Source organism: Dendropsophus ebraccatus, chromosome 1, assembly GCF_027789765.1.
Source record: "Dendropsophus ebraccatus isolate aDenEbr1 chromosome 1, aDenEbr1.pat, whole genome shotgun sequence".
NCBI lineage: Eukaryota > Metazoa > Chordata > Amphibia > Anura > Hylidae > Dendropsophus > Dendropsophus ebraccatus.
The window spans coordinates 195,481,094-195,496,904 of record NC_091454.1 but is presented as its reverse complement, the minus strand read 5'-3'; the positions used below and the strand labels follow the sequence as shown (position 1 = coordinate 195,496,904).

Genomic DNA, 15,811 nt, shown 5'->3' with positions numbered 1-15,811 from the left:
CTGTCAGGTCTGTCTGCACCCACCCACACCACCGTACACTTGGGTTACCTCCCTGTTCTGTGAGTGGCGGTGCCAACTACCCGGGTGGGTCTGCTACCACTCCAGGTTACCGTGACAAGTGCCCAAGTGACCCTCAACACTCCCAGAAGTTACTGACCATTGAGGATAGTAAACTGGCCAAAGCAGGATACCGTATCACGTCTATATAAAAAATCCCAATTCTCGGTTATCGAAGTATCACACTAGGAGGGTCATCAAATACAGGAAGAGGAAAATATATAAGGTTTTCACATAGATTCTATGTGCACAAGGCCTTATAGTAGACATGTATGTGTAGCATTGAAGGAGAGAGTCCAGCTTAGTGCCCCATATAATCATGATCAGTAGTGATCTCAAATCACATAATGACTTACCTCCTTGGTAATGTATCCATCCTTATTTATGTCATACAGGTTAAAAGCCCATTTTAATTTTTCATGGACAGTCCCTCGTAGTAGGATAGACAATCCCACCACAAAGTCCTATGAGACAAAGACAAAAGAGGAAGGGAATAAGATGTTACATAGTAGATCCCAAAGATGGCGTCCACATCTATCAGACATTTGTGGACATTTGTGAACCAGGTAACACCCCCCCCCCCCCCTTCCCGCCAGACTTCTCCTTTAAGCATCTTACCTCAAATCGGATGGCACCACTTCTGTCCAGGTCAAAGGCGTTAAATAGAAAGTGTGCATACATTGTTGCATCTGCAAAGAGAGAAGATTTAGTTACTGTTACAGAATGAAATCATCGTTATTACCAAGTGATGAGGGTTTAAATGGGTGGTCCACCTCTGATGGTCCCTTCTTCTTAGAAAATAAGCTGATTACAGGTGGTCCTGCTGTTGGTACTCCAAGTGATCTGCAAAGGAACCTGGGGGCAAGTGTTAAGGAGGTATTACACTTAAACATAACTTTTCATATGTTTCTGCCCATGGTGAGACTAACAAAACCTTCCATACATGTTATTATTACAGATGAGCAAACCTGGTTCGGGGTCGAGTCGATCCAAACCCGAACGTTCAGCATTTGATTAGCGGGGGCTGCTGAACTTGGATAAAGCTCTAAGGTTGTCTGGAAAACATGGATGCAGCCAATGACTATATCCATGTTTTCCACATAGCCTTAGGGCTTTATCCAAGTTCAGCAGCCACCGCTAATCAAATGCCGAAAGCTCGGGCTCGGATGGACTCAAGCATGCTCAAGGTTCGCTCATCTCTAGTTATTATCTATTAAGTCTCCTACCCCCAGTTCTGAGCTACTGCTTTCTGCTGAAGGCACAACATACACTGTGTGTGAGCTTTTCTCTCCGTCTTCCCCTCCTCCTCCTCTCTCCCTTCCGAGACGACTGATGTAAACAAATCCCTGGCAGGCTTTATCTGCAACTTTGTATATTCTTTGTAATACTGGGAGGGTTAATCTGAGGTCAAGTTACTGATAAAGTCACTGTGATTAATCCTCCCATCATCACAAAATTGCAGATAGGGACTCGATATCTGTCTCGGAGATGGAGAGATGGAGAGAGGCTCACACAGAGTTTTTTGTGCCTTCAGCAGAAAGCAGCAGCTCAGAACTGGGGAAAGGAGACTGAATAGATAATAACAAGTATGGAATAAATTGGTAGTCTCACCACAGGCAGCAACATATTAATAGTTTTGTATGAGGGGAATACCCCTTTGAGTTTCCATACAGGTGAAATGAAGCATTACATGGTACCTCTTGAAATAAGTGGGCTATCCCTATAATGCACAGCCATGCTGGGTCCTTCATCATGTCTAAGGGAAGTGGAAGATACAATTTGCCAGGGTTCCATGCTAAAATGTATAAAGTTGGTAAAATACGTAAATTCAGAGTTGGTTTTCTTAGAGCTTTGGCTGCCCAGGAATGATGGGAATGGTAGTTTTGCAACAGCTGGAGGGCCGACCCTTCCCCGTTCCTGTCCTTTATGAAAGCATTCTCCATCCAGCAGGAAATGAGTGAGATAAAACATGATTACCTTCCTGGAGGTCAGGAGCCAAATCCCACAAGTACATTAAATGAATATTTTAGAAAAATACAGTTCATCCTAGACGCGGTGCTCCACAATGTCCTGCTTCACACATCTCACCCTATTGATCGGAGTTTACAAGGAAAGAGCTTTTCTCTATTTTTTATCCAAAGTCAAGTAGCATTCCTGATTCTTTTTATTGCTTTGAGGGTCAGTAGGTTGGAAGTTAATGTATAAGGGTCTCTTTGTTATTTAGGGTGAAGACACAGGGGGAGATTTATCAAACATGGTGTAAAGTGAAACTGGCTCAGTCGCCCCTAGCAACCAATCAGATTCCACCTTTCATTTTCCAAAGAGTCTGTGAGGAATGAAAGGTGGAATCTGATTGGTTGCTAGGGGCAACTGAGACCGTTTCACTTTACACCATGTTTGATAAATCTCCCCCATATAGTTCACGTTTTTGCAGTGCCACATGTTAAACCTATGACTTATTGAGTCTTTAACTACAGATCTAAGCTGTTTGCAAGGTGCAGATTTCCATAATCTGATATCCAGAGTACAGATCAGCTCCGAGACTTGTATCAAGCACTTCATCACTACAGGGTCACTAGTACGTTTTGTGATGCCTCAAGGGTCGGTACATAATGCAGAGATTCAAAGAACAGCAAAGAGCACATTTCTATGTCATGCATTGTCCCTTCAAGTCTTACTTAAAGTGGACCTGTCACCACTCCTATGTGGTCTGTCTGTTTTAGCAAGTGCATGCAACGTCAGTGAAAAAACAATTCTGGATCACATATTTTTTTTATAGCTGTGTGATGTGCCGTTCCTCTGTTATTCTTACTAGAAATGTATGACCCAATAACTAAGTGGGTGTTACCTATTGTGGGCTGTCTAAAATTATCCAATCCGAGTTGACAGTGCCAGTGCCATCATTGGTAACACTCAGTTGGTTATTGGGTCATACATTTCTAGTAAGAATAACAGAGGAACAGCACATCACACAACTATTGTTATTTCATGGGCATTGCATACATTTGCAAAAACAGATATGTCAGGAGTGGTGACGGGGAATGTCTGCTCTATATCATGCACAGAGCTCAAGTGTCAAGGAGGCGTTGCTGAGCCACAGCATGCATAGGACAGGCTATAGTTCATCGGTGAGGTGCCGAAACCAAGCACCCTTGCCAGTCAGCTGATCAACACGGTTACCATGCCAGAAATAAACAATTTATGGCAACCAATATATATCCATATATTGTTTATAGTGGTGGCACCAGGTTACTGCGGCGCAGTTTTCTATGGTAAAACCTGTTTAGATCGCATATCGGATCGCAGTGGACAAAAGAGTCATCTGGAAAATCTTTACTGATATAAATTGTGCAACCTATTAATAAAATGACCTATCAATGATTAAAGGAGAATTTCGGACAGGACCCATTTTTTTTTCTAAACGCTGTGTCACAAGTCCCGTCTCAAGACCATGAAGTGGCCGGACACCAGGGACTAAAGCAGCTGGTGGCAGTGCAGCAGCCGTGGAGGTAAGTGGATGTTATTCTTTTCACCTACCCCCCCCCCCCCCTCCCAGGCATTTTGAAACAATGGGTCCTGGCCAGAGTTCACCTTCACCTGATCACCTACCAAAAATCAAAGGAAAAAAAATATGAAATTCACAGATCCAGAATGGATTTATTTCATCATGGCAACTCGGAACGATATCGGCCCGATTCACCGATTATCGCTCCGTGTAATAAAGACAACGATCAGCCGATGATTGTGTCATCGACTGACCATTGCCATAGGTTACAACCTATAATTGTCGGTTCTCCCCGGGTCCCGCGTGCTCTAGCTTCAGAGCGTCCTTTCTGAGCTGACAGGCCGCTCAGCCAATCACAGGCCAGGACCGCCGCGGCCTGTGATTGGCTGAGTGGCCTGTCAGCTGACAGGCCGCTCTGAAGCTAGAGCACGCGGGACCTGGGAAGAAGCGGACCGCATCAGCAGCCCTGAAGCGTGGATAGGTATTGTATATAGTTAAGCAAGGGCTGCAAGGACAACGGTAACTATGTCCTTGCAGCCCTGGTTAAACGATTATTGGGCCGTGTATTAGGCCCAGTAAACGAGCGCTGATCTAGCAGATCGGCGCTTGTTTTAAGTTGTTATTGGGCCCCCATCGGCCCGTCTTATAGTACCCTAAATGTGACTCAGTAGTGTGTATGGTCCCCATGTGCCTGTATGGACTCTGGACATGCTCCCGATAAGATAGTGGAAGCTGTCCTAGGGGAATCACTCCCCACACCTGAATCAACACATCAGTAGATCCTGGACAGTCCATGGTGCTACTTGGTGGCACTGAAAGCTTGAAAGTTAAGGTCCCCAAGGAAACGTTGGCATCAATGCTTACATCGTTCAGGACTTGCATACACAATCCGGGTACATGAGGCTGGGCATTGCTCTGCACCATAAGGAACAGCAGTCAGTTGGCTGGTTTGTGCAAACCTCCAAGGGCATGCCTCCCCACACCATAACTGACCCCCTTACAAACTGGTCATGCAGGATGGTGTTGCAGGCAGCATAACATTTACCACAGCGTCTCCAAGCTCTGTCACATGCGCTCAGCGTGAACCTGCTTTTACCTGTGAAGACAATAGGGTGCCAATGATGGGACTCGGGAATAGAGAGTTGACCGGACAAAAAATGTTTGCAACAGGGTTTTTTCCCCGGTCAGGACCCAATGTTTAAATGAAATCTGTGACATAGACCACCAAATGGAGCTCTAACACAGATGTGAACCATGCCAGTCTAGACAATCCTCTGTGAGCTAAACAATGTGGCCGGTACAGTGCATCAACCTATTGTACCAATTGTACGGCTCCTATTGATGTATTTAGCTAGTGTCACGGTAGTAATATTATTGTGTTTTTTTATCAGCCTTATGGAAAATAGAGAGAGCAATGAAAATCGACCAACCTCCTTGAGGGAAGAACTGTGAGTAGATCAGCTTGAAGGTTTCCTCATCCACCAATCCACTAGGACACTCCTGAAAAGACATGACGGGGGTGGTGAGATAGATAAAGGAAGATGAAGATCCTTACCCAAAGTCACTGTGGTTGAGTATTGCTTCCTTCTCTTCTTTACTATAACTAATGTCTCATGGCAAAGAAGAACATCAGTTGATATCGATGATGAGATTCACCAAAAGCCAATAGTTGATTCTTGTAACCAGACTGACCAATGACCAAACCATTTAATTAAAATTGACAAACTATTCATCGCTAAAAACCTGTCCGCTTCCACCAATAAAATCAATGGTAGCTGCAATCACCTACTAGAAATAAGATCGTCACCACAAAGGCAAACTGCAACAAATGTTATGGTGAGGCAAGGTGAGAACTTCAACTGAGATAAACGACAGGAAGAAGCATTGTAGCGGATATAAATCTCATCCAAATACTTTCACATTCCCAGTTTGGAGATGGGTGGGTGCCATTTTTTATTTCATTACTTTTACAACAACTCTCGAAGGATACTTTTCACCAACACATTAGAGAGTAGTGGCCAAACCTTTCTTACTTCTCTTTAGAACGACAACGAATACATTCCCCAATATGTGGCCATGTTATGTAGTCCACACGCCATTACCTGGAACTATAAACAGCCCAGAACACTAGGGTTATCTATCTATCATCTACCTTCCAACACACTGATGCCACCAGCAGAACTTTTTGGACTCTGTTACTAATCCTATTGCAAAGCACTACAGTGAACCTAGCCTGATGCCGCAAAGGATAGAATAAAGACATGGTAGACTTTATGGTTAATTTCCAGATATGTAAAATGTCACCTACAGTGTGTGATGTATATTGGGTGGTGACATCATCATGGACAGAATGCTCACATTTTTAAATCCTCTGTATAAAGATTGAAGCTCCTTCTTTGTGAATTTGGTGACAGCTTGAAGCTGCTCCAATCCCTCCGGCTGGTGGCGTACTGTCGATAGCTCCAACTCACTGTCACTGCTATCTGCAAAACAGGATCACAGCGTCACATCCTAGACAGTTCAGTAGTAAGTTCGAGGTTTATATAGTTTATATGTATATTGCAACCAAGTCATCATACTGTATGCAGTTGCAAGAAAAAGTAAAAGTCATCACTTGGATTTCTGCAGTTGTCCATGTTAAGTATTGTCCATGCTAAGTAAACATCTAAGGTGCAGGGAGAAAAAGGAAAACTCTTTGTTAATGACGTCGCCATGATCTAATTGTGTTTCTGTTAAGATGAGATTAGTAGTGAGGGTTTCATGGGTGCACACGAAGCCTTACTACTGACGAATCTGTTCTCCTCAAGACAGATAGGCATACAAACCATACCTCAATGCAAACTATTTTCAGAGAGAATGCATAAGCTAGAAAAGTCTATAGAAGTTTTGCTAAATTTCTGGGTGTACATCCATCATAGCTAAATTGTCTACAAATAGAGAGAATTTGTTTTGGGACTGTTAAGGGAGAAATAATAAGTGTAAATTTTTTTTTATTTTTTTTTTGCAGAAATCAATAGTTCAGGCAATTTTAAGAAACTTTGTATTTGGGTTTATTAGCCGAAAAATGCATATTTATCATGAAAAAGCAGTTTGAAGCTCTCCCCCCTGTCTTCATGGTTTTCTATGGAGAGGGGAGGGGTGGAGGGAGATGAGGCACCAAAACAGGACAACAAAGAGTTAATTTACAGCTACATCACTGGGCTATCTCCTCTTAAGTCAGCACTGACCTCTCTGACCTCTGAATACCAGCTTTCACACAGGTCCCGCTGTGTAATCCTTTGTTCTCTGCTCTCTGCTGCCGACTAATCTCCCTCCTCCCCCTTCCCTCTCCATAGATTAAAAAGGGCACGTCTGATGTAAACAAGACGAGATTTCCTGATAATGAGCAGTAAATGAGAGAGAGGAGGGAGGGGGGGACCTGGGGAAAGTCTTTTTGAATGCAGATAATAGCATATTTGCCTAATAAACCCTATTACAAAGTTTCTTAAAATCGCCTAGACTATTGATTTCTGCAAAAAAACAAAAAACAAATATAACACGATAGTGACACTTTAAGACCTATGATATTGACCTATAAAACACTTAAAGGGGTTATCCAGTGCTACAAAAACATGGCCACTTTCTTTCAGAGACAACATGACTCTTGTCTCCAGTTCAGGTGCGGTTTGCAATTAAGCTCCATTCACTTCAATGGAACTGAGCAGCAAACCCCGCCCAAGCTAGAGACAAGAGTGGTGCTGTCTCTGGAGGAAAGTGGCCATGTTTTTGTAGCGCTGGATAACCCCTTTAATAACAGTGCCTATGGTTGGACACTACAAAGGAAGCTGCTGCAGTGCAAAAACAAAACAAAAACCCACTGTGGCTTGGGTCAATGCATGAGGTGTATCAAACATTTTTCCAGAGAAAGTAAGGGTCTGCAGCCCATTTCCGCCAGCATGGGTGATGCAACGCGACAATAGCCTTGTGCACACATGGCATCCCAGAACTGAAATACATTTGCACAGAGGAATAGTCCCATATTCCTCCTCAACATCTACAGCTACAGGAAACAATAGGTGAAGGTGATAACTGCTGCAGGTGAATAAATTCAAGAGCTCATTTACGTTTTCTCCCTGCCCTGTGGAAGTTTACTCAGTAAAAGGCATCAATAGTGCAAGTGTTTTTGTGTTATTAGCTTAGTAAGATTGTGTTTGTCTATAATTAAGAGTTAGATAACACGCAGACCACATTTTATTAGTAAGGGGCCATTTACACATCCATTAGTATTCTGCAGGTGTGTGAATGACTCCTTAGGCAGAAATCCAGGTAATTTCAATGAGTTTGCTTACTTTTTCTTATATGTTTTATTTCTGTTAACCTTTTTATTAAAGGGAACCAGTCACCCCTGGACAGCCCCCCGAACCCACCCTACCGCTAGATACGGCCCCCCCATACTTATCCCATCCTACCGATCCCCGCCACGGAGATATGGCCACCCGCTCATCTGCACGCTCAATATGCAAATGAGCCAAGATGAGTCCAATGTCTATAGACAATGGAAGCATGGGTAAGTATGAAGGGCCGGATCCAGGAATAGGGTGGGTACGGAGGGCCGGCCTAAGGTGACAGGTTCCCTTTAACAAACAGTAATTTCTCCAGCTTGGCTCATCTTTGTAGATTCTTTAGAGGCTTTTTTTTGTTGGGCCTCTCATAACAAATCATAAATTATAACTGAATAAAGGGCATTCCCATTTCAGCTTGTTATGCCCTATCTAGATCTTTGGGGGTCCAACCCCCAGGATTTCCACTGATCCTGAGAAGAGGGAAGTTATTGTCCCACAATAAATGAAGCACTCCTGCCCCTTCTCTATAGGACCACCGTATGCTTCTGTGTTCAGTGCCCGGAAGTGTTGGTGGCCCCAACTAGCTTAGAGGTTGTATTCATGATTTATTGTTTAACACATAGGAAATACACAGAAAATCATTTCACTCTGGGGTCACAACCCTTTTAACCCCAATTTATAATATACAGCATAATATGCAACATAGAAATTCAGGTATCAACCTTATTGACAGGGTAATTATTTACTAGCACATATCTTAAAGGAACACTTGGGGCAAAACAGAAACCTAGTTAGTATATTAGCATACCCAGTGGACACTGACTTACAAGGAGACTACCTCCTTTTCGTATTAATAGGGTCCTTTTACACTAGAAGATCTTCGGCCATCTGCAGGAGCAAATGAGTGCTGGTCAGCAAGATCTGTGCTCCCTTGTGGTGCCTTCACACCGCACAATTATTCGAGCGGCTGGGCTGCACGAATGATCCTTGTATCGTTCGTTCGGCCATAGAAGCTGATAGCACAGAGACTGTATGCATATATCCATGCTATCTTCACATTACACAAGCAGTGTATAATTACCATTAGCACTGCTGTGTGATCCGGCAGTGTCAGCTCCTGTCCCGTCACCGCTGTAACTACAGGCCACTGTCCCGCCTCCTTTAGAATGATTGACAGTCGGAGGAGACAGGGCGGGAGCCTGAGGCCATAGTAGTGGCTGCAGAGCAGGGTGGGAGCTCACAGTGCCAGATCACACAGCAGCGCACAGGGGCGTAGCTAGGATTCACGGGGCCCCATAGCAAAAACTGTAATGGCTGCTTGCTCTGTCAGTCCACTGTTTTTAACTATTAGGAGCCCATACCGTTAAATTCATTGATATAGGAGAAGACTACCCTCTGCTTAACCCCTTATGTACCGCAGTGTGTAAGTGACCCAAAGTTCAGAAGAAAAGCAGATATCTGCTTTACTGCTCATGCACTGATAACCCCTGACCTCTGCACGGAGCCCTGCACATTTTCCTACTTGATTGCAGCAGGCAGAGGACAAAGGTCGGATAGGTCAGATAGATAGATGCTCTTATCCTCCCCCCCCCCCCGGGCCCTCCTGCTGCACAGGCCCCATAGCAGCTGCTTACCCTGCCTCTATGGTAGCTTTGTCACTGGCAGCACACTAGGTATGCATGCACTGCTTGTGTGATTTGGAAGCTGACAGGACAGATATATGCATATAAGTGCTGTCAGTTTTCCTTTGCTATTGGCCACACATCTCCTGTTTACACAGGAAAATGAGTGGCTGATAAGGATAAATTTTAAAGTAAAAGATGCGATCAGCCGAGAATTGGGCGTTTTCCCTCTCCTCGGTTAATCGCGGTCACTTTAACATTGCCCAACCCATTTACTTACAGACTCTATATATTATATTGGTCATAGACTTATAGGCAAGATCCCTCCAGTAGGGGAATCCAGAGAGACAGTTTCTTCTTTTTGGAGTACAGCTAATTTACATATGACTTTTCCCAGGGGTATTGCTGGCAGCTAGAGGTACCTACAAGCTTGAGTCCCTGTGTCATGCACTACCACCTCTTTTCCTGGAGTGCTTTTTTATGGAGCTGCTATGTTATAAACTTTTGTATATACAATGAGGCAATAATCTTAGAGCCCTATTCCACAGGACAATTATTGTTTGGATAATCGTTGAATCGTTCAGATTGAAGCGATAATCGGTCGGTTGAATAGCAGTTAACGATTAAACGACGAACGAGAAATTGTTGATCGCTTAATAGGACCTGGACCTATTTTTATTGTTGCACATCATTCACATGGAATAAGACGTCGTTCGCAGTAGTGACAACCGCAAGAACGATCATAAGTAACAATCATCGTTCCGTGTAATTGGGTTAATGATTTCAGGTCGTTCGCAATAGTGGTCGTTAACCATTATGCGAATGATAATCGTCCCGTGGAATGGGGCCCTTATAGAGAGGGCTTATCTTTAGCTAAACTAATATAAAGCTGGTAGCACTTAGGACGACACAGGCTCTTGGTAATCGGAAAACCAAGAATTAGTACTATCCAATATCACTGCATTCATAGTCTCACCTCTCAATGTTCTATCGATGCTAGTTATATAGTCTCCTCTATAGTGCGTCCTATGAGGCATCAGATTACCAACACGCCAACACTGACTCATCCTGCCTGCCCTATAATCTTTCCATTTCAGGGTATTCAATTTTTTATCAGCATAACACTATGTTTATCCCTGATATGCTCAGCTTCATTAAGTGTATCTGTTTCCATCACATCTGTGTGTAGTCTCCTCCTGGGAGACCTGTAATATAGGCGGATGTTATGTTATACTGTGCAGTATTTAAAGGGAACCTTAACTTCTTGGAAGCTTTTAGTCAAAACGGGGAATCTTGTGATTTATACTGTAGTTATTAAAAGACAGAAAGCAGGACAGACCGGGACTGGAATCCCACCCCGCCAGGGATTTGAGCCCTTTATAGTGACTGGCTCGTAAACTGGTGGTTAAGGGTTTCCTTTTCAAAGACAGACCAAGTGATGAAACATGTCCTACAACCATACCTTCTTTCTCCTAAAATAAGACAGGGTCTTATATATTATTTTTTTTTCTCTGAAAAGAGGGCTAGGACTTATTTTCGGGGTTATTCTTAATTTTGGAGAAACACAGTATACCCAACACTGTATTGTCACTCTATACAATAGTTAGCAGCCACGCTGTGTGTCCCACAGTTGTTAGGCTCCAGGGATGTGTTCACATTTAGTAAGAGACCGGCCGTTTCGTGACCCCGCCCGGATGATCTTTCTAGCCGAAGGGTTCTGATGCGGGCGTTGTGTATAAGATGTGTATACCCTCCGGCCGGGATCCCATAGAAGATAAGGCTATGTCCACACCTCACAAAGTACGGCCATTGTTGCCGATGGCAACAACAGCCGTGCTTATACGTAGTGTGAACATAGCCCTATACTGTAAGTTCCCCTGTAAATAGAACTCCATACTGTATACCTCCCCCCTCTGTAGTTCTTCCCCCATACTGTATACATCCCCCCCTCTGCAGGTAGTCCTCCCATACTGTATACATCCCCCCTCTGCAGGTAGTCCTCCCATACTGTATACATCCCCCCTCTGCAGGTAGTCCCCATACTGTATACATCCCCCTCTGCAGGTAGTCCCCATACTGTATACATCCCCCCTCTGCAGGTAGTCCCCATACTGTATACATCCCCCCTCTGCAGTTACTCCCCATACTGTATACATCCCCCTCTGCAGGTACTCCCCATACTGTATACCTCCCTCCCCCCTCTGCAGGTAGTCCCCATACTGTATACATCCCCCTCTGCAGGTACTCCCTATACTGTATACCTCCCTCCTCTGCAGGTAGTCCCCATACTGTATACATCCCCCCTCTGCAGGTAGTCCCCCCCGTACTGTATACATCCCCCCTCTGCAGGTAGTCCCCCCCATACTGTATACATCCCCCCTCTGCAGGTAGTCCCAATACTGTATACATCCCCCCTCTGCAGGTAGTCCCCATACTGTATACATCCCCCTCTGCAGGTAGTCCCAATACTGTATACATCCCCCCCATACTGTATACATCCCCCCTCTGCAGGTAGTCCCCCCCATACTGTATACATCCCCCCTCTGCAGGTAGTCCCCATACTGTATACATCCCCCTCTGCAGGTAGTCCCCCCCATACTGTATACATCCCCCCTCTGCAGGTAGTCCCCCCCATACTGTATACATCCCCCCTCTGCAGGTAGTCCCCATACTGTATACATCCCCCTCTGCAGGTAGTCCCAATACTGTATACACCTCTCTCCTCTGCAGGTAGTCCCCCCATACTGTATACATCCCCCCTCTGCAGGTAGTCCCCCCATACTGTATACATCCCCCCTCTGCAGGTAGTCCCCATACTGTATACATCCCCCCTCTGCAGGTAGTCCCCATACTGTATACATCCCCCCTCTGCAGGTACTCCCGATACTGTATACATCCCCCCTCTGCAGGTAGTCCCCATACTGTATACATCCCCCCCTCTGCAGGTAGTCCCCATACTGTATACATCCCCCCTCTGCAGGTACTCCCCATACTGTATACATCCCCCCCTCTGCAGGTAGTCCCCATACTGTATACATCCCCCCCTCTGCAGGTAGTCCCCATACTGTATACATCCCCCCTCTGCAGGTAGTCCCCCCATACTGTTTACCCCCCTGTAGTTGTCCCACGTACCCTCCGCCCCCTATATTCAGTGTCCCCTACTGTGCATCTTCTTACCCCTCGTGCCTCCCCCGCAGCTTATGTTGAGCGTGTGGGGGCGGAGCATAACAAGTCTGGTCCTGATTGGTTGATGCTCAGCACCCAGTGTCAGGGATCTGGTCAGCTGACTATAACTAGGGCTTATATTTGGAGTAGGGCTTATATTTCAAGCCTTCTCTAAAAGTCCTGCAAAATGAAGCTAGATCTTATTTTCGGGGTAGGGCTTATTTTCTAAGAAACACTGTAGATATTGCTTTAGGATACAGAAGGTTGGCAGATATGATACATTCTAGGTGGCACTATAGGTTTGCTATTTACTGGTCATTCGGGGTGGTATGGGACATGTGGATGTTCTGGAACTTAAAGGGGTTATCCAATGCTACAAAAACATGGCCACTTTTTTTCAGAGACAACACGACTCTTGTCTCCAGGTCAGGTGCGGTTTGCAATTAAGCTCCATTCACATTCACTTCAATGGAACTAAGCAGCAAAACCCCGCCCAAGCTGGAGACAAGAGTGGGGCTGTCTCTGGAAGAAAGTGGCCATGTTTTTGTAGTGCTGGATAACCCCTTTTAAGGATTCCTATCATTTTACTGACTTCTGAAATTGCTCTGCTGAGCACAGTGTTTCTCTCTTTCCGCTCGGCTCGTGCCATGTACGGATTCTTCCATACGATTAATACGATTAAAACTCTATATCCACACAGAGATCATGCTAGTTATTATACAGAAGGTAACTATACAAACCTGCACATATTTTTAGGAGACCCCTCCAGCCAACTCCACCTTAAAGGGGTTATCCACAAAAACATGGCCACTTTCTTTCAGAGACAGCACCACTCTTGTCTCCAGCTTGGGCGGGTTTTTGCTGCTCAGTTCCATTAAAGTGAATGGAGCTTAGTTGCAAACCGCACCTGAACTGGAGACAAGAGTTGTGTTGTCACAGAAAGAAAGTGCCCATGTTTTTGTGGAACTGGATAACTCCTTTAACACCCAATCAGCCCACTAGCTGCCCAAGCTATGTTACAAGCCAGCACACACTAGGCAGTGTGTATACAATACATCTAAATTTTTGCTAAGGTGTACAGTCCGATGTGTCAGTATAGGAGCCACAGTATGTGCAAGTATATTCTTGTAGAAATAAGTGAAGATTCACTTTGTGGTTGAGAACCTTCCCAACCTAAAAGGGCTAGGCTTGGATAAAACAAGTAAAAAAATGCAGTACTCGCCTCATCCCATGCTACAATTCTGACGGTGCCTGGTCTCCGCTGCTCACCACTTCCTCAACCACAGGTTTTCCATCTCAACATAATGAAGTGCCCACCTCAACACAAGGAAGTACCTGCTAAGCTAATCACTAGGCACAGGGATGACCCACCTCTGCCTGTGACTGTCTCTTTGTGACTAGGAAGTGGTGAGGCCATGCATGTCAGAATGGCAAACAGCAGGGGATCAGCCAGATGAGTACACCAATTTTTTCTTAATATTCCCAGCCTAGTTGCTTTTAAAAATAGAAGTAAAACTACGGACAACCCCTTTAAGAGGATTAGGAATTAGTATCAGTGAGTGGAGGCTTTCAAGATTTCTTCACAGTAATATATCCCTTTTGGGGACGTATATTTTACATACAGTATTCAGAAGAATGTAAAGTATAAAGGCTTGGAATATCAACCTTGCATTCAGTTCTGTAATACTGTTGAGGTAGCTCAATACAAAAATGATTTGCCTTCCTAAAATCATTACGCTGGATATTACAACTTACTGGAATAATAAACAGCTGATAAGTGAAATAGTTCTGCATTTAATATCCAGCATTGAACATCTGCAACCTGTGCCACGTTAGAGACTCCATCATAAACCCCCCTCCTATCCACGGAAATTTTGGTAATGGAATCAAGGCAGATCCAAAGATGATTATTTCATGTCTAATTAATTGCTTTAAACATATCAGAAAGGGACGGGCAGAGTAGGCAGACGCCTAGGGCACAGTGACTAATGGAAAGGGGAAGCCCAATGACTATTAACATAAGTAATGTCCAGAGACCGTTCTGGCTGCTCCGAGCTGGTACCAGCTGCATGTGCAGCCTTTCTATATGGCGTTCCTCTCTTCATCTATGCTTCATTAACACCACTAGAGCCTATGTATATAGGGATATAGATTGTGGAGATGGTGCACAACACAGGAACTCACTGTAAACAGCAAAATAAAAAGACTGGTGTATCTTTACCAATAATAGGTAGAGTAGTGTATAAGGAGGGATGGAGGTCAGGTGGGATAGTTTATGGGGAGGGATGGGGGTCAGGTGGGGTAGTGTGTGTGGAAGGGTCAGGTAGGATATTGTATGGGGAGGGATGGGGGTCAGGTAGAGTAGTGTATAGGGAGGGATGGGGGTCAGGTGGGGTAGTGTGTGTGGAAGGGTCAGGTAGGATATTGTATGGGGAGGGATGGGGGTCAGGTAGAGTAGTGTATAGTGTATAGGGAGGAATGGGGGTCAGGTGGGGTTGTGTGTGTGTGTGTGTGTGGAAGGGTCAGGTAGGGTAGTGTATGGGGATGGATGGGGTCAGGTAGAGTACTGTATGGGGAGGGATGGGGGTCAGGTGGGGTAGTGTGTGTGTGGAAGGGTCAGGTAGGGTAGTGTATGGGGAGGGATAGGGGTCAAGTGGGGTAATGTGTGTGTGTGGAATGGTCAGGTAGGGTAGTGAATGGGGGTCAGGTGGGTGGTTTTTAGTTTACTTCAGACAATAATTATTTTTTGGTTTATTAAATGCAGTTATATGTTAGAGTTGCGTATTTTTGTTATTTAAACTACAAATAACGCAAAATTATGGTGTTTTTTCCCAAAGTGACACACCATTCGAGTTATACTCGTTTTTTTGCCGAATGCTGACACACCAAGCTTAAAAGGTTGCCCATCACTGCCCTAGGAGGATGAGTCACTCGACACTGTAGGCCACAAGGTGGTCAGACTAAAGTCTATACACGGGTTCAAGTAAATTTCTCACTCTCAAGTATCTCTTCAAGTTCCGGCAGGGTACATTGCTACATTGGGTTAGGACTCCCTTGACAAACTCCTCTACGCTACTCTACTTTCAACTTTTCAAGCACCGCTACAACTACCTCTACTCTACTTCTTCAGGCATCTCCTC

General features: G+C 44.7%; 1 protein-coding gene across 4 annotated transcripts in view; it reads right to left on the bottom strand.

Annotated features, from left to right (window-relative positions):
• Positions 1-15,811, bottom strand: part of KCNIP3 (potassium voltage-gated channel interacting protein 3) — an 81,563-nt gene that overhangs the window by 7,905 nt on the left and 57,847 nt on the right. For 3 of the 4 annotated variants that reach the window (XM_069943291.1, XM_069943307.1, XM_069943299.1), the window contains 4 exons: positions 5,921-6,045; positions 4,993-5,062; positions 676-746; positions 414-521 (listed from right to left, as the gene is read on the bottom strand). In XM_069943291.1, the coding sequence (XP_069799392.1) occupies positions 414-521; positions 676-746; positions 4,993-5,062; positions 5,921-6,045 (374 nt within the window). The remainder of the gene's footprint in view (positions 1-413; positions 522-675; positions 747-4,992; positions 5,063-5,920; positions 6,046-15,811) is intronic. The other variant, XM_069943317.1, reaches the window with a different exon arrangement.